At 37.7% G+C, this 21,527-nt stretch overlaps 3 protein-coding genes across 5 annotated transcripts in view; 2 read left to right on the top strand and 1 right to left on the bottom strand.

The window, feature by feature from the left end:
- The window catches only part of brd4 (bromodomain containing 4), a 30,875-nt gene extending 26,781 nt beyond the window's left edge, over positions 1 to 4,094 (bottom strand). The window contains exon 1 of the mRNA XM_084745204.1: positions 3,987 to 4,094. The gene's annotated coding sequence lies outside the window, so the exon portion shown is untranslated. The remainder of the gene's footprint in view (positions 1 to 3,986) is intronic.
- A 1,926-nt stretch (positions 4,095 to 6,020) lies between these two features.
- Positions 6,021 to 7,201, top strand: pet100 (PET100 cytochrome c oxidase chaperone). Its single transcript, XM_084743417.1, has 4 exons — positions 6,021 to 6,166; positions 6,359 to 6,445; positions 6,564 to 6,596; positions 6,881 to 7,201. The coding sequence occupies exons 1-4, from the start codon at positions 6,140 to 6,142 to the stop codon at positions 6,968 to 6,970; spliced, it is 237 nt and encodes a 78-aa protein (XP_084599543.1). The 5' UTR covers positions 6,021 to 6,139; the 3' UTR covers positions 6,971 to 7,201.
- A 1,719-nt stretch (positions 7,202 to 8,920) lies between these two features.
- Positions 8,921 to 21,341, top strand: stxbp2 (syntaxin binding protein 2). 3 transcript variants are annotated; one of them, XM_084743413.1, is made up of 19 exons: positions 8,922 to 9,028; positions 11,785 to 11,834; positions 11,919 to 12,000; positions 12,621 to 12,697; positions 12,815 to 12,890; positions 13,119 to 13,222; positions 13,696 to 13,844; positions 13,929 to 14,013; positions 15,335 to 15,465; positions 15,590 to 15,697; positions 16,190 to 16,247; positions 16,348 to 16,413; positions 16,570 to 16,650; positions 18,600 to 18,741; positions 18,922 to 19,028; positions 19,121 to 19,219; positions 19,314 to 19,399; positions 20,379 to 20,536; positions 20,637 to 21,341. In XM_084743413.1, the coding sequence occupies exons 1-19, from the start codon at positions 8,992 to 8,994 to the stop codon at positions 20,714 to 20,716; spliced, it is 1,776 nt and encodes a 591-aa protein (XP_084599539.1). In that variant the 5' UTR covers positions 8,922 to 8,991; the 3' UTR covers positions 20,717 to 21,341. The 3 variants fall into 3 exon arrangements, with proteins under 3 accessions (XP_084599540.1, XP_084599539.1, XP_084599538.1); XM_084743412.1 differs by having other exon boundaries at positions 20,376 to 20,536; XM_084743414.1 differs by lacking the exon at positions 20,637 to 21,341 and having other exon boundaries at positions 8,921 to 9,028; positions 20,379 to 20,544.
- Positions 21,342 to 21,527: the final 186 nt, after the last annotated feature.

Here is a 21,527-nt window from a genome sequence, read left to right as displayed (position 1 = left end):
ATGGAAGAAAGAAGAGTGAGGTGATAGCGAGAGGAAGGGGGAACGCGAAGGAGAGGGCTGCATTTAGACTGGGGGTTGGGTCAGACGAAAAGGAGCAGTGTACACAGAGATGAGACTCTGCAAGAAACTCTGAGGGTGCGTCCATTAATCATCAGAGCACAGGAGTAGCCGAAATCTTCAGGGACCCTGAGTGGAGAAAACATGGAACAGGCAATTTGCCAACTTGACATGGTGTACCATGCACTTGAGTCTATTCAGTCATGCACTAGTTAAAACAATAGAAGAAGGGTTGGTGCAAGAAGTACTTTATGGTAATAGTAACCAAAGCCTTTTTTGTAATTTGTGATTCATATTGACTGAATCTAACAAAGATTATGTAGTTATAAAGTCTTGTATTGTACACAGAAAATTTCTTATCATTTAACAACCTGGAAACCACACTCCAATAATTTCTCACATCTCTTCACTATTAAAGCACTTTGTACAGACTTATATACTGTCTAGCCTTTAGCAACTGTAAAACACTACTGTCAGTCTCCTTACTACATCCCGGGCGAGGGAATATGTCATGCCAATTTAAAGGCACACTCCACTGATTTTACAGATGAATTGCAGTTTCCTCATTTCAAAGAGTACTACTCAGCCAGTGAAATCAGTTGTATCAAATCTTCTGTCACCCTGAAGAGAGCTTTCTAAAGTTAAAATAATAACCCTGATGTTATCATCATACTCGACAGTACAAGTCAGATTTTGGCCTCCACTGCATTGATTTTGACCATTTACTTTTCAGTGGTCTCTTCTGAGTCCTCAAACTTTATGGAAGTGGAATATAGTATCATAATCTTACTACTTATGAATGTTGGACATGATGAAGCATTTTATTTGCAAAGCATATCTGAAAATTGTGTCTGCCTCATGACATCAAAATATTTTTTTTTCTGTCAACTATGACCTCTAGCAATCAACAGATATATTTCAAGTATTAAAAAAAAGTCCAATTTTGTGATGACACAATCATACAGAGTACAATTACACATTTAAATGTATCCTCTGCATTTAACCCATCCTAGCATTCAGGGACCAACTCCAGTTCTAAGTCACTACCTGGGTCAGGGGTCCTGAACAGTGAATTGACCTAGCATACATGTTTTTAATGGTAGGGTAAATCAGAGTACCCGGAGGAAACCCACACTAGTATGGTGAGAACATGCAAACTCCACACAGCATCCAAAGATATTCAGTTTAAAAGCGATTACTATTTTAGAGACTAAAAACACAATTTCCTGCCATTTTTTGCAAGAAAGATTACTTCGGCTTCGATATTCATCAACTATCAAAATATTAAAGTTTTGTTTTTTGTTTTTTTCTACAAGAGAGTTGCTAGATTTACTTGTCCAACAAGTAAACCTGGTCAGGTCAGATGAAAAAAGCCTGTGTTAACATTTTTCCAGCCAAAGTTACACTGAGAGGAATGTTAACAGTGACAAGTAAGTTAGCAGTAGTTAAAGTAAAGCGGGAGGAGAATTTCATTTCCATAATTTAAATTTTTAACATTATATTTTCTGGTTATGTCTAAACTAGAAATGACAATATATTATTACGTTTATGAATATTATTGTGGTATTGTTAAAATAAGCTGAAAATGTAAAAGTAGAAGTAAAGTACTGATACACACACTGAGATCACTTAACAAAGTTTATACTTAAAAATGAAAACTCAAAAATTTAGAATGGCATTAAGTCTTTTGCAATAGCAATGTTTTCACTGATGCAAAACAAACATACTTGCTGGTGCTGTGGGAATATGCTGTCATTGGTCAGCCATATAATGACAGATAATTGACCTTGCATGGCTTAAATTTCCATTTACCTTAAAATTACATAGATGACAGACAAGCAAACTGTTGCTTTAAAGTTACTCCACAGGAAGAGCTTTCTATAAAAGTAATGAAGAACAGAAGCCAGTGATTGGCAATAGATGAAGCGATTCTATAATGGCATTAAAGCCTTAATCAATATGGGCTTTGACGTGAGTTGGTAATTAGTAGTATAACATATGAAATAAAAAAAAAAGCTGGGGATATGATTGGTCATCAGAAAATTAAAAAAAAAGGTAAATATTGTCTATTGCCCACATGCCAGAATATGACAAAGATGCAAGATTCAAAAGTGATAAATGAAGCACATACACTCACACTATAATAGATTTTGTTTGCTCGCTCATTTGTTCCCTGACCACACACTCCTTTTCATTCAGAGGTCATTCACAACTAGGCCAAGGATGGTGTTACCATGGCAACTAAACCAGAGAGAACAGAACCAAAAAAAGGAATTTCAAAAATAAGGGAAAAAAGAAAACAGGGGGGAGAGAAGTGTGTAGCATAGGACACTGTAATGAACAAAATCACAGTCAGACCTAAGTCAGATCTAAGTCTCTAGATTATGCAGCACACATGAGCATTTTCCTGGCTAGCAATTTTCATACACCTTGAAATGTTCTATGTGATTTATCAGTTTCAAATGGAAAACCAAAATTCATTACATACTGGTATTATGAGGTGTGCAATTAATAGTTAAACTCTGTGAACCTTAATCTTTGACACAATGTGTACTTACAAATTCGTTGTGCAGCTGACCAGTTTCAACGAGGAAATTTTATCTGCAGGAACATGATTAATAGCTGTGCCATCTGAACTTACTTGATTTACTGCTTAGTTGGTAACAGTATGCCTTTTGACACAATTCCTCTATTTTATTTACACTTACAGTCTGTAGACAGTGATAACACTTTTTTACCTAACCAGTGACCAACAAGCTTTTTATCCAAAAACTGACCTAGGACATCCAGTCATTCCAAATACATAGCCAACAGGTCTAGGTTGCATACTGACAAAATATTTGTTTACTGAAGAAAAGTTATAGGTAGCCAGTAACTTTGGGCATAGAGCTTTAAACCGTTTCAGTTTCGTTGCACCTTTAAGCAAATGAGTCTATCCAAACAAGCATGTGACTTTAGGTAGGCTAGTGTCTGTCAATAGATGAACCAGTATTATTACAGACAGGGCTTTTAACTACTGAAGCGATTATCTGCCATTGAAATAAGACAACACGTTTCACGCCTATAGAATTGAGGACTCCTTTTTACAAGGAAAACAGCAGGGACAGTGTGCTAAGTAACGGGCCTCTGCATGAGTAATCTGTTTGAACACACCAGTCGGCTGAATGCCACTGCTGTGTCTGTAACACCCAAATATATAGACACTTAAGACCCAAACACATCTTCCTGGGATATGGACCATTACCAGATGTGGTGAATAAACGGATAAATTGCAAAGTAACGACTGCTGGCGAGCGACCATCGTCGAGGAGCCAAGATCCTGACGTTAGGCCACAGGGCATAGATTATTGCCTGGGTTTCGTAATGGACGTCAGTTCCATGCATAGCAGAGCTTAAAGCGTACGACGACAAAGATATCTATTCCAAAGATCATGGCAGCAAGCTTCGGAAAATGAACATTACAGATCTACGTTGTGTTATCTGCTCCAGTGACTGCATTCTCATCAAATAGCCTCAGTCTGAGTGTGCGCCATCATCACCGTGACGGCGTCACCGTCTCCCACAACACAAGACAGTCGACGAGCAAACTAGCAATAGATGCCCAACACGGTGGTCATAGCGATATTTGTTGGGCTATTTATAGCGTAATTGTGGCCAACAGTGGGTGAGACAGGCAAGGGATGTCAGATAGACACACAATGTAGGTGCGGTTATTGTGTCTTTTGATAGACAACTGCCAACTAGCCTTAGCTAGCAAGCTAGTTAGCCAGAACAGGCCGCCGTGCAAGTGAACGGTCTCAGTGGGCGCCGGGCATCAGCGCTACCTCTTAAGCCCTTACAATGCTGTTACCACGTCTCTTGCTGTCTACTCTTTCGGTTCACAGAGACAACATGACTGGCAGAATAATGTTTGAAACAACGGCGTTTACCTGGGTTTATCAGGTTGCCAGGGCGCGCGGGATCTTTCTCTCCGAGGATCCTGAACACCTCTCGTTGTCGGTGACGTCACGCGTAGGTCTTTCGTCGAGAACGTAAAGAGCGTGTCACGGGCTGCAACTTTAGCGGCAAGTGAGAAGAAATGTCTGTGCACCAGGAAAGCTGGCAAAAGGTACAACTTTGGGTAAATAAGGCTGGACACTTAGGAACAAGGTGCAGTGGAAAATCAAAAGTGAAAGTACTGCATACCAATGTGTGGTATCATACCAATACCACACAAAAACGTATTGAATAGAAAACTGCAGCAAAGCAACTCCCGCTACTCATAATAAAAGTTTCCATCCTTACTGTTTTCTTCTTTTATCTTCTACCCTTAAGTTCAACAAATATTATTTTAATATCTATTTTAGATTCAAGTAGATATGATTTAACATTTTAAGGTAGATGAGAGTGGAGAAAAACTAGTGGAAAATGTGTCCAAAAAGTTCGAGAGCGTCAAAGACGCAATGAAAATGTGGTTGGTAAAATCCCTGTATTTAAATACTTAATATTTGAAAATAATGTTACTACCAAGCCCAACATGGCTGTAAATTTGTCGATGTCTTAATTACAATAATGGTCAGTAGAACTGGATCAGATTACATCCACTCCAGGGTTCGTTACAGGTGACAAGTTGCAATGCATATCTTACTGTGAGTGCACAGAGAGGTGACATCAATCAATGGATTGCAGCGCCCCTCAGTGGACAACTACTGCGCATGCTGAAAATGTTATCAAGCAGCAAACTTTTGAACAAAATGCTACATATTGAAATGTGTATGAAATGTGTATGTTCAACTGTGTTAAAAAGGGAAAAGGGAATGGGAACATTACACCACTGGAGAATATTATATGCTCTGTTTGGTGCCAAACTTTGATACCAGCTCTACTGAAGTCTACAGGAGAAACGGAAACCCAACATATCTCTGTTGTATAAGTTTTGAGTTCCTATTAAGAAATTGTACACATGCTTTAGCTCAGAATGTAGGCCTATGTAATCTACAGCTAAGCCCCACTGTTCCACTATCAGCCATACCTCCTTGGTAATTCAAAATGCTGTCTATAGACACACAAGTCTGCTAAAAGAGAAACCTAAAATTGTGTCAAAATGTACCTTAGTGCAAAACTTGACCAACACCAAGATAAGATACTTATGTGTACATATGGGTCCAAAGAACAAGAGGCTGGTCATACAGGCGTTACATTCTTCATCCCTCATTGTGAGTTAGCAGTGAAAAAAGGAATCATTAGACCATGTTTCTGTGTACACAAATTAACTGAATTACTGGGAATATTATTGGCATTACAGTGGGTGGAAGAAAATAATTGTCAGTGCTTTCAGGCATTAAGTCAGGAAAATGATCATACAGGCAGAATATTGTACATAAAATCTTTTATGTGCTAGGGGATTGGACACCTCCTCTCTTTGGGTTACTGCTCATGCGGGGGTGGAAGGAAATGAGAAGGTAGACATATTACATACAAAATCATCATAATCAAAATAAGATGTTAAAACTATCATAAAGGATCAAATGTGCAAAATTTGGCATTGGAAGACACAGGAAGACGTCGTAACAGTATTGAAAAAACATGTAGGCTAGTTTTGGTGGAAAACAGAGCAGAAACTCACAAGAGGAGATGGTCAGCACCTGTTTGAGAAAAGGTCATACAGGATTAAATCAGCCACTCCATAGACTAGGAAAGCACTACAGGAGGATGGACACATTGTAAGAAGCAAGCTGTCAAAACTTAAACTGATAGATTGCGATATGCAAGTAGAAAAAAATTATTTTCTATCAGCACTAAATGATGAAAATCACAATATTACACTGGGGAATCTAGTAGTAAAGACGTCAAGCAAAGTACACACTTCTGTAATTACTTAAGAATAAAAGAAATAATGGATAATATTTAGTTATTTTTTCCCTGCCAATCCTCTGCTCCATAATCCAGTCCAGTAGGCGGCGGTAATGCACTTTTAAACTGGTTTGCCAACTGCCAATAAACCGTAACGAAGAAGACGACGAACCCGGAAGTACTGTGAAGGTCTCCTATGGTTGGAGTTTAGATAACAGTTGACTGTATTAGACCCGGAGTCCATGTGAAAATGGGTGTTAAAATAGAGGTGTTTAGGGTAAGTAGCAAATATTTAAAAACAATGTCTGTTGCTCTGTAAATTGTATTAGATCCGAGGTTTAACCCCGTTAAAATTGCCTTAGGTTTCGTGGTTCGATGTAGCTAGTCGCTATCATGCTAACTGTGGTCATGATGTAACATCACCATTATCACTCATTGCCTGCTCTATTTGTTTTTTTATTTTGAGCAGATGATGCTGTATCTGTCCTTTCCCGTGACCATGTTTTGGGTCTCAAATCAAGCAGAGTACTTTGAAGAGTATATTGTAAAGAGAAAGGTCAGTAGTGTTTTAAATATTTTTTATCAAACACATCAGTCCCTTAATAGGACTTGCTGTTCTTGTAATAACAAATGTCTCTTTCTCTGTACCATGATGTGTCTTGTATGATATCTAGAGGGAGATCTTCCCCCCTGACGAGGGAATGCATGTAAGTGTGATGCACAGAACACGTGTTTATAATGTCCATATTGTTCATGAAAAGTAAAACCTCAAAAAATAAAATTAAAAACAATGTTAACCCACAAGTTTAACTTGTAAAACCAATCTGATTGTTCTTTTTTAAGAATGGGACTAATAATCTAAATAAACTTACTTCAGAAGCTGACATTTTTAATCTGTTGAAGAGGGATGAAGTCTTAGTAGAATTACTATTGTACAGCTCAATGTTTGATGATAATGATGTTAATATTTATTGTGTTAATTTATTTTCAGAGGAAAGAATTGGAGGACTTTAAAGAGAGGATGCGTGTTCGTAAGGAGCAACGGATATTAAAACAGATTTCAGTGGAATCTGAGAATTGAGGATTTTGTGTTGAAGAAATGCACGAGTTCTCAGCATCGTCAATGGAGGACTATCTGGCAGTGTTTTTTGGGCAAAAGAAAACAGAGAGGACTTGAGAAGGAGAATGACACTTTGGAAATCTCTTGGAAATGAACACATCCCAAAGATGTGCAGGGCACTTTCCAAGGATGAATTGATGCTTAATATGTCTAATATTATGATTACTTTACATGTGTGATTTTTTCTCACAAGATCTATTATAATTATTATGACTTATGTTGTGAGGTGCAGTGCCTACAAAATGTAGTCACCCTATGGGGTGATTTCCATTTTAGTGTGTTACAGCAGTGTATTTAATTTAGCAATTTTGACATTGAAATATAAAACAAATCTCCATAAATTGATTATATTAAACACAATATATAAAACAGAGTATTTGATCCCTTCAAGTCAATATTTATTTTAAGTACTTGTTGCAGCATTTTTTTGCCTTCAGCCTATAATAGTCTATAAAGTCTGGGCAGCTTGAGCTTTATGTTATGGATTATCTTATTGGAAAATACATTTTCCCTCAAGTAATAGTTCAATTACAGACTGCAGAAGGTTCTCTTCTGTGATTTATCCGTGTTTTGCTGAATTCAGTGTAACCTCAACCTTCACAAGCCCTCTGGGTCCTGCCACAGTTGAGCATGCCTCCAGCATAATGCTTTCTTATAACAGCTTTCATTGAATGTTCCTTTGTCTTCATGATTTTTGCATGCTGCAGAAAAGTATATTTAATGTAAAATCACTTGACATACCACATTGATTACACACTGGGTATCAATCTGTGACACTCCACAACAGTTTGCTGCACCAGAGATGATTTAGCTGTGTGATACTATAGACAGTGCAATATAGACATTAAAAACAGTTTTTGTGTGGTTTACACTGTCATAAAAGCCCAATAACATCCACTTTGTTTATATTGAAACAAAAGTGGAGGGGGTTGGGGAAATTTACCCTTTAGGCACCGATTATGTCTATACGTCTTGTTGACATGTCATTTTCATGCTGTTTTTCATTAAAGTTGTTTGTTGATTTTGTTTTGCCTATTGTAACAGGTGCTCACTTGATGTGGTTGTGTTTCATGTGCTGCACAATCAATGGCTACATCTTTATTTATGAATCTGGCTGTCAATGTTACTACAATTACAATTGCAAGTTAATGCTTTTTTTAAGAGGTACCACTTGCTCTCTCATACTTAATAACCCCTCATGAATTGTTTATAGCAGCTTAGAAATTGTTGTGAATAAGACATCAAACAGAAAATTAGATCGTTACAATATTACATTACATGACTGTCTGTGATTTCCCAAGTATGAATATATCAGAGGGCACTGTGTGTGGCTTGTCCAAACACTTCTTAAGTCTTGGATGTGCCCTGCCACCAATCAAATAAACCAAACAAACTGCTTAACCCCATATCCATCATGATGAAGTGATGACATGTTTTTCCACAAGGCTCCTCAGATGATACCCTCAAATATATTTGGCAATGAACAGCGGCCAGTTGGAAGTTGCACAGTCTCCTGAGACACTAGCAAGATGGAGTGTATTTCTTTCTTGCACCTGTTGCTTATTTAGTGCTGCCATTCAAGTTGAAAGGCAGGTTTAAAATGTAGTATTATAGTAGCAGGCTGATAAAGAAATACACCCCCCACACAAACACACATACACAAAAAGGGGGGAAAAAAAGAAATAAAGAAGAAATAATAATAAATGTAATGTACCTAAGTGTACCTGATTACTAATTACAGTGAGTCTATAGAAAAGGTCAGGAATCTTACAGGCTTTGTTTAAGACTAAAATAAATCAGAATAAATTAGTTAGATATTAGTTTATAGTTATAGTTTGTAATAACGTATAGTTTTGACAAGCACGTGCAATACTAGCATTGGACTATAGGGGGCGATATTTCGCTGTTAAAAGGTGTGTACTTGAACCATACAGAGTTTAACAACAAGGAAGTGGCCGATCTGCCAGAAGACTGCTGTCAAGATGGCACCGAGTGGGCTGAAGGCGGTAGTCGGAGAAAGTAAGTGATACATTTGTTGTAACGTTGTTTGCTTTCGGAAGTTTGTCACATCCTTAAGACATGGGTGATTTATTTGACTTTACCGCCTAGGAGTTGATAAATTGACGCCCAACTCACGGCACAAAACACCGCTGAGGACGTTGGTCCACCAAAGGTTTCTTCCTGCTCCAGTCCCAATTAAAATGCTGACATTACCGACAGAAATAATGTCATCGCTAAACGTGTCGTGGTATTGCTGTGTTGCATGAGTTGTTTACAAAATCTGCCGATGTTGTTGTGATAATTACCGGACATATAAAGTCACGGCATTGGTGCCTGGAAATGTTGTGACAGTCCGAGTTATAGGCTAACGTTAGCTAGCTAACCTAAAAGGAAGTTTGCTAACTTCTCTTGTGATGGACTAACTAAAAATCAGTCGGGATATTTATGTTTTAAACGATTAAACGATTCAACAGAATCACCTCTCTTATCACTAAATACTTTTAATTTAACTGATATTTCAATATTAACTCAGATGTTATGTTTAAAGTTAGCAAATAACTGTTGTTTCAGACAGAATCAATGATGGTTAGCGTTTATTTAGTCTAAATAGAATTTGGTAGATGTCACTGACAGCAAACTGACATGTAACAAATTTCTACAAAGAGAAATGCGAAATGCAATGTTAATGATTATTTAACAACACGTGTCATGTTATATGACATTTTTAGCAGTAGAAATAAGTTCAGTTGTTATAAGTAACGTATAACGTCGCAGTAACTTTTCACTGTGTGAAGTCGATGTCTGTGACGGTAAATTTTGTTCTTGTACAGAGTATGAATGTAGTGTGAACACACCCGTCACTGTGAAATCTTCACGTCTGTAGGCTACTGGTAATACAAGTAACCCTGACCTTGCCCAGTATTCAGAGATCAGGCAAATAATAACTTGCTGTTTGCCTGTGCCAGGCCCAAATACCTATTTATTTCAGTGAGTTTTCCAATATGAACCTTCACTTCTTTGAAACTGCCATAAATGACATATTATTATTATTATATTGTATATAAAATACACATGTTTGAAGGGCTGGGCTTGAACTGACGTGAACAGGTCTTGAGCTGATGCTTTAAAATACTGTCCATTGTCACTGTTGATAGCGCTAATGAATTACCAAAAAACTATTAAACCCACATCAGTTACTGAATAAAGTCATACAAGGCCTAATGGTTTTACATACAGGTATTTTAGTACTTTTTAAAAATGCACAAGCACATAAGATAAGATTAAGATCACTAAAATTGCTTGATGGCTCTCAACATGGTGCGAATCCCAAACAGTCATCTTTTCCAGTTCCATGTATGGAAATAGTTTGGGCAGTACATGACAAGGCATTTTCTTAGTTACACATTTTCCATTTCCTCCGACATCTTTCTAGAAAAGGTCATTACAAGATACAACATTTTGTCAGCAATTAATTTTTCATTTGCTTTAAAACATTTTATGAAAATACATGAAAATGATTCCTTAACTTTTCAGGTTTTGTTTAGTTTTAAGTAGGTAATTCTGGCAAACAGTTTAATGATGTAGATTTTATGTTGGTACAGTCTTGATTGGTTAATAAATGTGCCCTCTTATCTCAATAGTCCTGACAAATAAATATGTATCCACAATTCACTGAAATATTCAGTCACCCCACTCACAATAAATCCCATTTTTGAAGCACTTCATAACATAGTGATAACAATGATTATTAAGAAAAGGGACAAAGACAACTCATGTCAGTTCCAGAACCAGGAAATTGTCACATCATTTTGCAAATGTTTTTGATGTATTAAGACTAATAAGACAAGGAATCACATGTCTTGGGGAGTTACTGCTATCTTTCTAATGTGGTTAAATGAGGAAGTTGAATGTGTGATATCACATCAAAGTTCTTCATTTTTATGTCCCAACGCTACCCTTCCGACTGTACACTATTGAAGGGAGAAAGCTGTTTAGCAGAGGTGGTAAAGCCACACTAAATATATTGACTTGAGAAATACTTTTGTGAAATAGTGCCTCTGAAGGCTAATGTTTGATTTCAGGGCATTTTGAGGAAAGTGGTCCACCTCTTCTGTAAAGGATTACAGGAAACCCTCAGTTGTGCAGTTTTTTTGATCAGTAGTAACACATATCGCCTGTTGTGCATATGAAGTCACTGGAACAGCTATGCTTTTGTCTAGTTTTCAGACACTGTTACCTCAACAGCTTAACACAAGGAAGTTGCACCCAGTCGACTGAGTTGGTAGCTACAGGCACTAAATATGGTTTTGTTCCAAGAAAGTTCCTGGTTCCTTTACAGAGTTTAAATACACAATCTTTTGCATTGTGTTTATGCACGAAATGTCACAACATTTCGTTTTGATATTTTACTTGCCCTTGTATCTCTCTAGAGTGATTAAACTGTGCCATTAAAAAAATAATTTCAATAAAAAAAAAAATCACAAATATTCTTTACTTGTTAGCCACTGGTGCACAATAGATTCGATGCTTTTTGTCATATTTGATGTAGAATAATTTCTCCATAAATTATGATTGGATGCTGTAACCAAAAGTGTGACTTTAGTAAAGCATAGCCATCAGATAAAATATTACATTAATATTATATGGTATTATGTTAATTCTGTTTTACCTGTTACTGTCATATTGGTGTCATTGCTAAAAAAAAATCTCATTATATATTTTCTTAGAAGTTATTAATAGTTATGTAATAAAATTAATCTTTGTCTCTTCTACAGAAATCCTCAACGGGGTCATAAAGAGTGTGAAGAAAGATGGAGAATGGAAGGTAACAGTATGATTTTTAAATTTTAATTAGGAATTCCCCTGTCATACTAAATTTATAACCTCAGTTTATCTTGTGCTTCCTCAGGTTCTTATCGTGGATCACATGAGCATGCGCATTCTGTCCTCTTGCTGCAAGATGTCTGACATTCTGGCAGAGGGGGTAACCAGTAAGTTGCAAATAATTAATTGTTATAAATGCTATGGCTCGTGTATACAAAAGGGCTCAAACTCAGACTAAACAAATATCAGCATGCTTTTTCAAGTGTTGTTAAACTTTCACCAGCTTCTTCAAACCATCATAATACAGCAATCTGGGGATGTTTACAGCACATCATAAGAGCAAGGGTTTGGTAGCTCAAATGAAATGTAGAGTGTTGTCCTAGTTGCATGCATACAGCAAGTACATCCTACATACAAAATACTCATCCTCATAATCTTAATTTAACAATGCAGCCTGTCCCCAGGGGCATAAATGGTCACTGACTGATATGCTGTCTATATAAAGCTACTTTACTCATGCAATTCAAATTTAAAAAAATGTCGAATTTGCAGTTTGGAAAGCATTTTTCACCTGCTTTATCCAAAGCAAGAACCAAATGGTGAGTTTCTTATGCACGATTGATGTGCCCACCTAGGAGACAGACATTTGTAATTCATGGTAGCCTTACTACATTACTACATTTATACATGATGATGATGATGATGATGATGTTTGCAGTTGCATGTGATATCGATCAAGTCAGATTGTTAATACTGACCTAAAAGTCCTCTGTTTTCTCCTTCTCAGTTGTGGAGGACATCAATAAACGAAGGGAGCCCATCTCTAGTTTGGAGGCCATTTATTTGATTTCACCTGTGGAGAAGGTTAGTTGTTTTTTTCCCTCCGAGTGCCTTTTATAATGTTGAGATCTTCTGTGTTCATTGTGATTTTTTAATCTTATATTCTTAAACTTTTAAATAAAAATCTGTGCTCAATTACAGTCGGTTCATGCTCTCATCAATGACTTCAAAGACTCTGCTTTTACTTACAAAGCAGCACACATCTTCTTCACTGATAGTAAGTATGTCTGTGTGTGTGCTGTATACTGCGCACATTTACATAATTAATTTCATGTTAATATTCTATGAAAAACATGCAGTGCTTAAGCCTATAGTTAACATTAATCAGTCAGCTTTTTTAAAATATACTGAGCAAAATGGTACAGTTTAAGCTTCATAATATATATGATAATTGCATTAAGCTATTGCCATTTCTAATTTATTATTTAATTTTTTGCTTCCATAGCTTGTCCAGATGGTCTCTTTGCAGAGATTGGGAGATCCAGAGTTGCCAAGGTTGCCAAGACTTTAAAAGAGATCAATGTTGCTTTCCTGCCTTATGAGTCTCAGGTAGGGAATTGTCCCCTCCTTACTTAAACTAACTTTATTTATTTTAGTCATGGAGATCTTATTCACTTTTCTTTCATTTGCGTTTTGGTTACCAACAACCACTCAGAAAATGATCTTTCTCTGACTGCTAAATGCTTCTTTAAACTCAAAAGCGAGTCGCTAATTTTGTCTGTGTGGTGTGGCACATAGTGTGTAGTGGGTCTATCAGAGGTTGATGAGAGTGTTAAGAGTGAAACAAAACCATAAAGTTATGGGCTGTAAAACCAAACAATATGCTAGATGTTGAAATGCTCCCTAGACCTGAGGGGAACTGCAGAGTGGGGTCATACTTTCCTGTGGGTTTATTATTGAGAATGACTCATTTGACATTACACACAGTGATTTTTTTTCCATTGTTAGTAGTGCGGCTTGTTGTTTTGACAAATATAATGTGGTCAAACTGAGGCAAACCTTAATCCTTCTCGCCCCTGCAGGTATTCTCCCTGGATGACCCGACCTCCTTGTACTCCTTCTATAGTTCTAAGCCAAATGAAGGAAAAGACAAGATGATGGAAATTCTGGCAGAGCAGATTGCAACTCTGTGTGATACACTTAAGGAGTACCCTGCAATCCGTTACCGCAAGTATGGAAGCCTTGCATGAAACTACTCAGACATTAGTTTGCCACTGAAGTAACTGATTCAGTTGTATATCTGTGTGTCTCCAAGGGGACCAGAGGAGAATGCTAGACTGGCTGAAGAGGTCTACCAGCGCCTTACTGCTCACAAAGCTGACAACCCAAGCATGGGAGAGGTTAGAAACTACTTAGGCCTTGATCAGACTGACAACCCAAATCCATTTTTTTGGCATATTGATGAGATTGTATTCAGATTGATTTTAGAAAGTCCAAACAGCAAAAAACACATAAAATGCAAATTTTGCAAATTTGATCCAAGCCTCATTTGGCGTCATTTGGTGATTTGAAATGCAGTTCCAGTGGGATTTCTACGGATGCGTCTCTGTTTGGCTGCTCAAATCTGATTTCAAAGTGTTCTTTGTGTTACTCACAACATGACACACAATGTCAATATTGAATCCAGACTAACAAGAAGCTGAGAATCCATAATGCTACTAGTAGAGCTGTATGGAGGACAATACAAAACAGCTGTTCATACACAGATACTGAGATAATTTGTCTGCAGGCACTTTGGGAAGTGGTTTACGTACAGGTCTCCATTTCTTATGCTTCCGCATTGGAAAGTCACTTCACTGGCGTATTTACTGACGCCTACGTTGTTTCCACAGCAACCTATGCAAATAACAGTGCAGACAGTCTGTCTTAAAGATGTTGTTTGAGAAACAAATCTGATTTGCCTGCAGTCTGAACAAAGCATAAGACCACCACCCACAACACTTCTTATGTGATCTGCTGTGTCAAGTACAGTTCTTTTACACAAATGGTGAACTGAATTCTTGTACTGCTTTTTTCTGCTAAGCTGTTTCCATATAAGAGAATACACTTCCTTTTGGATTCTGCAGCTCTTCACCTTCACAGGTTGTAGACATTTCTGTGGTTTCTGGGTTTTATTTCCTGTTGATTCTTTTTCTCATGTTTTGCTGGACCTTTCCCTTTTGCCCTTCTTCTTCTCTGTCTTTCTTAGCTGACATTTCCTTGCTCCTGAGATGGGTCTTAACAGGCATGTATTACTGTTCTCTTTTTGCCCCGACACAAATGAAGTGCATTATAATGTTGTGCCGTTTAAGTATTCTCTGCATTTTTTACTTTGACACATCAAGTTTGCTGAGGTGCTGCCTTATGCTACATCAGGCGTTTCTGTTGAACTAATTTAGATGAAAGCTGTTAAGACTTTCACTGCATGACAGATTCACAAAAGTATAATGAGGGGCCTTATCTATCATGCATACAGCATTATACAGACTGGAGCATTGGTTCCCAACCTGGGGTCCGGGTCCTCCTTAGGTGCATGCCATCTTCCCTTAGATACAAGTAGGGAGGCTCCAAGGAACAAAGGTTGGGAACCACTGCACTAGAGCCTAATTTATTATGCATGTGGTTAAATAAATCAATCTTTTATTAGTAGAACATCATTACCTTTATGTTCATCATTTTTAGGGTGCAGATAAGGCGCGATCCCAGCTACTGATTGTTGATCGTGGGTTTGATCCCATCTCTCCTATTCTACATGAGTTGACCTTGCAGGCAATGGCCTACGACTTGCTAGATATCAAACAGGACATCTATACGTGAGTAAACTGTATATCAGCTGATGTTCATTTGCTTTGCCAAGTCAGTGTGTCGTCTTAGGCATACCATGTTTTTCCATACTTATTTGTGTTGTGTGTGTGTACTTGTTTTGTTTCTTTTCAGTTATCAGACAACCGGCATTGGAAATTCCAAAGACAGAGAAGTGCTATTGGACGAAGATGATGAGCTCTGGATTCAGCTCAGACATATGCACATTGCAGATGTCACTAAGTAAGTCTGTGAAAACTAGACAAGTATACCTCTCGCATCTCCATGTGATCAGGTCTCACTGTCATCCTTTCAGCAAGTTCTATTTATTGGTTTCACCTGCTTTTATATTACAACTTCAGATTACATACTTTGCATTTTGTGTGTTCTCAATGTTAGAAATTATATTTTGCCTTGCCGATGAAGTAAAAAGTCACTTATATTTGTTGAAGAGTAATAAAAAGAAAAAATCTGATCTGACAGTCATTATAGCCAGCCTGTCCCAAATATGGTGTCAAATATATGTGTGTAAAAAAACTGGATTTGTTTAAACACAAAAGTTAGTGAACTGACTAAGTGTGGTTGCATAACAATTAAATTTTGGTAACACTGATCCTTTTAAGGTACTTAAAAAATAAACTAGATTACAATTTGTTTGCTCAGTTATATTAGTAAAACTAAATTAACGTCCTCCAGCGCAAGGCAACTAATCATTTCCAAATCCCATTGTTGCAGGAAGGTGACAGAGCTTCTTCGCTCATTTTGTGAGAGCAAGAGAATGTGCACTGACAATGTGAGTGTTCATGTGAAGTACTCATTTTGGCTCAGTTATTATTACAAAAGTCCATGATGTAACGTGAAGACTGTGTTATAATGCAAAATTGGTCTTTCAGGCGAACATAAAAGATCTCTCTCAGATGTTAAAGAAAATGCCGCAGTATCAGAAGGAGTTGAGCATGGTGAGTTTTTGACATCTCCATTTATTTACAGTGAAGTAGCTTCCAGAACGTTTCTCTCTCAAATCAGAGTTGTCGGGCTTGCTTGGAGCTTTGAACAAAGTTTTATAGGTTTTATATATCACATGATTGTTAATCTTCACACATTTTCATTCACAGTACTCTACTCACTTGCACCTGGCTGAAGCTTGTATGAAGAAATTCAAGGCCTCCCTTGATAAACTTTGTGAAGTGGAACAGGTCAGTACTCTTCATGTAATGAATATTTTAGAAGAAGAAGAATGTGCTTTATTAGTCCTCCTTGGGGGGAAATTCTAATACACACATGCTCATGAACTTTTTGGGAAAGGTGTAAGAGTGATGGATGTTGCCCAGAGTCAGACATCCTGAGCGGTTGGGGGTTCAGTGCCTTGCTCAAGGGCACTTCACCAGTGCCCAGTAGGTGAACTGGCACCTCTCCATACTACCAGTCCACACTGCACTTTTAGTTAATGTCATCATCATTTTGACTCAGCAATTGGGACCCAAACAGCATTGTCATCATTGCACCTGACAGCTTACATTACACACATACATAAGATACATTGCTGTAATACTTTTTGATTATACTGTGGAGGCCTGGTACATTTAATCTATAGTTCTAATGCATTAGAGTAAAGCTATAGTGTTTAGCTATTGTAGTATAGTATCTATAGTTGGAGATATAAATAGAAACATGATAATGTTCTCTTGATCCCTGAAGAGAAAGTTGCCCATAGATGACCACAGGGCCATTTAACTTAATATTCTTGGAATTTGTCTGCTCATACGTTGTTGGCTAAACAATCCGTTAGCCTGGAGTTTTTATATCACAAGGGATCAACTAAAATGTCATACTGTCACTGACAGTAAGTATCTTAGAGAGGATGTCAGACATGGATTTACTCTGTCCCACTCACTCCACACACTAAGTGACCTCAACACGATGGTGTCTTTATTTATAGCTCCTCTGGGGTATGTTCAAATGAAACTGGCACGAACTGGTTATATGTAATGGAGAATTGTAATCGTAATATTGCATAAGAAGCTTGGGGCTGGACATCAACATCCATATATCTACAGAACTGCAGAAGGAGCTGTTATGTCATTACTGAGTGTAGAGGCATTTAATAGCGCATACATGTACTTCTTGGTAATGTAGAAATCCTTCCATCAGCTCGAGCCGGGGATAAAGCCACAGTCCATACCAGTGCCAAACCCCAGCATGTTGTTTATATGTGCCAGACATGCTTTGTCTCCCCGAGGGGAAGTGTTAGTTTTGTATCAGATGAATCACAAGCACACAGGAAATGATAAGCCATGCATGGTTGTGGCATTATGTGATGCAAGTGTTAATGGGGCCTTTTTGTATGAGTGAATCACTCGGCTGCACTAATGGATTGTCAGCATGTCTGAAAGCTGCCTCTAATCCAATGGACATGTTTTGGCTCTTAAGATGGGCAGTATGATCCAAACAGCAACAGCTCTTGGTCAGCTGTCATTTGTTTAAGTGTTCTACATTGTTTGGACAGGCCAATACAAATATATCTGTGTAATGTTCTAAATAAAATGTTGGGTATTTTAATGTGCTCTTCTAGCTGCTCCAGTTTCAGTTGCTCACAAAAGGTTTGGTTGCTGATTGGCCCTAACAAGGCTTAGTCCAAATTCATCATAAAGCTTAGCAGGAGTTTTAAGGGAGGTCACACAGTTCCCAGGATTGCATTAAAGGGAAATCCCAAAGCTAAATGTAAGTATAAAAGCCCAGGTTAAGTGGCCAATATATGTCATTATTTTTGGCATAGTTCATGGATTACAGAGGCAACCCTGGATGCTCACTGTGCAATCCAGGGCTGCTTCTTTCATTGTAGAGTTTTTCTCCTGGTCAGTGAAAAAAAAATATTTTGAGATTATTTTAAAGAGCATGTCACAGCGTATACGACACTGGCATTAACTTTTGGATTTAATGAGAGCAATAGCACTAATGCAGTAGTCGTAGAACTTGTTAAAAGGTCTGTTCATGAAAGACAAGAAATGGTAGGAAAAGGAATGTTTGAAAGGCAAGTCATCCTCCTGTCAGCTGCCCATAGTGTCAGCTGTCTGCTGACTTAAGTTGTAACTGGTAATTCAGAATGCAGTGACAGTTAATAGTTAACTATGGGTGTCATCCGTAGGACCTGGCCATGGGAGAAAATGCAGAAGGGGAAGCTCTGAAGGATGCCATGAAGAGCATTGTTCCTGTGCTCCTCAACAATGAAATTCAGGCCTATGACAAGATCCGCATCATACTGCTGTTCATTTTCCACAAGAAAAAAGGTGTGTCCTTGTCATGACTCTTTCTGTAATATAACATTTTAAAACCAACATTTCTGTGCACAAAAGTATACTATTATGTGTGATTATTAATTAGATGGGTTAATGTGAACAAAAGCTTTGACATGAAGTGAATGGCAGATCAAAAGCCTTTTTAAATAAAGAGTCTGTTTATCTCTGTAGGCATTGCAGAGGAGAACCTTGCCAAGCTCATCCAACATGCCAACATTCAGGCCGACAGCAACATCATCACCAACCTGCAGAACCTTGGCTGTAACATTATAGCTGGGGTAAATTTCTGAATTGCAGTTTGGTTGCAGTCTCAGTATTGTTGTGCTATAAATTAACTTTTTCAGTATTTATGTCATATATTGTTTGTTAGGGCCCCAATGCTGGGAAAACACTGCCAGAGCGGAAGGAGCGCACAGAGAGCACGTATCAGCTCTCTAGATGGACACCCATCATCAAAGACGTCATGGAGGTATTGAAGCCAAATTGAGGTTTCTGGTGTTGCTGCCATACCTGTTCAGTTCTGCTTTTAGCTTTTTAACACCATCTGTGTTTCTATATCGCAGAGTGCTATAGAGGACAAACTGGACAGAAAACAGTGGCCGTTCATCTCTGATCCTGCTCCCATCAGCACAACTCAGACTGCAGTCAGGTAGGTGCTGGAAACATAATCAGGCAAATTTTTTATCATGCATGAACAGTAGATTGTTACTGTTTTATGGGTTAATAAGTGATAACAAACATTTTTGAAAAGGAAAAACATGCCAGCAAAAGAAAAAAGCCCTCATGCCTTTTTGGCCGCTATTTGTTTGGGATTTTTAAATTAACAGAAATGTCAGCTGAGGTAGCAGACAGATTAATATAGCCAAATTAAGGCTTTCATCCCTGTAACACAGTGGGAGCCAAGCTTTTGACAAAGAGTTGAAAAGGTTCAGTTTTGCTTTGAATACTCTTTAATCCCCCAGGGAATTCCTGCCATGATGATAGTGCTTATACAAACTGCTCTCATGGATCTGGGTTGACTGATAATCTGTATAATGCACAATGCCTGTCTCCTTCCCTTTTAGCAAAGTGCAGAATTAAAACTGAGTAGTCATTAATGTTGACACTAGATTATAGGCTAGCTATATAAAACTGGACATGGCAGCCGGAAAAGAGGTTAATTTGACCCCTTTTGTAACATTATGAAACTGATTAGCAGAGGTAGTAAGCAAAGCATTATAATAAAAAATATACATGCAATTCAGACTTGAACTTGTTTGACCAACAGGGCTGCTTGCACTTTTCCATACATGCATGCACTCATGTTTTTCCTTAAAAATCTCCAGTTGATTATGACCAAGCAACAATTTGCCTCCAGACAGGAAAAAGGTGGATGTTATGCCATAGTGCCAATCGAACTTACTAAGTTCTAGGATTTTCACCTTTATCTGTTGGGGTTGGTTTCATGTGAATGCTGTACCAAAGAGAAGCATTGCATTCTAATTTAGGTAGTTGCTATTTAAGTAAATGCATATGATCACTGATGGATCATTTCAGTGTAATGACACTGGGTCACAAACCAGCCATAGTTTTAGTAGCCAACTTCTACCTGTTGCTCAAGTATTGTTTTATATTTTTTTTTACAGCAGTGCACGGTTTGGACACTGGCACAAAAATAAAAATCCAACAGAATATCGCACGGGCCCTCGGCTTATCATATTTGTGATTGGTGGGGTGTCACACTCAGAGATGCGCTCTGCCTATGAAGTCAGTCGAGCCACTGATGGGAAATGGGAAGTGCTGATTGGTAAGTAATCACTGTTAGTGAGGCCATGATTTTTGTCCCAAAAAATGCAGCATTCAAGAAGTTTTGGCTTTTACTATAAATGTTATTTCCTCCTTGACAGGGTCATCTCATATCCTGACTCCAACCAGCTTCCTCAATGACCTGAAGAGTCTGGACCAAGTTCCTAATCCTGACTGTTAGATAGTTTGACTCCGGACAGGGTAGAGCACACTGGAATAAGGGTTAAGTCTTTCATTTAAGATGTTTGGTTGCTCACAGCACTGTGATGTCTAAAGTGAAACATGAAGATAAATTTTAGATGTAGCCATGGAAGGAAACATTTATGTCTCTTTATTTTATTTTAGAATGTTTGTTTTATTGTTTGCTGCGAATTGGGTTCTGTATACTGCTGTGATTGAAACTGTATTAAAATATTTAATTAGACATTATTAATAATATGATTATATTACAATTATCATACAAATTCTTATTTTTGTTACCACAATATATATAAATATGATTTCCCTAATTTTGTACAAAAAACTGTAATTCCCACAACTGAATCAAAAATATTATTCCAGTCTAATGTAGATGTATATAAGTCAATAGACGCATATATTGTGTGGGATATCTTTTTTTTTCTCTCCAGGTACCGTTTTTCCCTTATCTGGAAAATTTCATCTCAGACAAAATGTCTACACTGCTGTTGTATGAAATCTTGCACATTTACCTTGGACTTTAATATATTGTTGGGAGTAAGCGTGGTGGGTGTTTGTTTCTCTGCTGTTAAAATGAGTAATAAAAGAAACATAATATTCACTTCAAATTGTGTCTTGTGCTTGGTATTCCAGAGGACTTCAAATCAGCATAAAAATTTGTATTAAATATGTGACAAAATAAGTCACGATCTACTTGCAAGCTCTGTCACACATGAACCTTTTTTCAGCCACATCTAATATGCACATAACCTGTTAGAGCATATACTCAAATTTGTTGTACGTATGTTTGAATT

The sequence above is a fragment of the Lutjanus erythropterus genome, chromosome 19, assembly GCF_056507025.1.
Source record: "Lutjanus erythropterus isolate fLutEry1 chromosome 19, fLutEry1.hap2, whole genome shotgun sequence".
NCBI classification, from domain to species: Eukaryota; Metazoa; Chordata; class Actinopteri; order Lutjaniformes; family Lutjanidae; genus Lutjanus; species Lutjanus erythropterus.
This window is presented reverse-complemented; position numbering and strand designations above follow the sequence as displayed.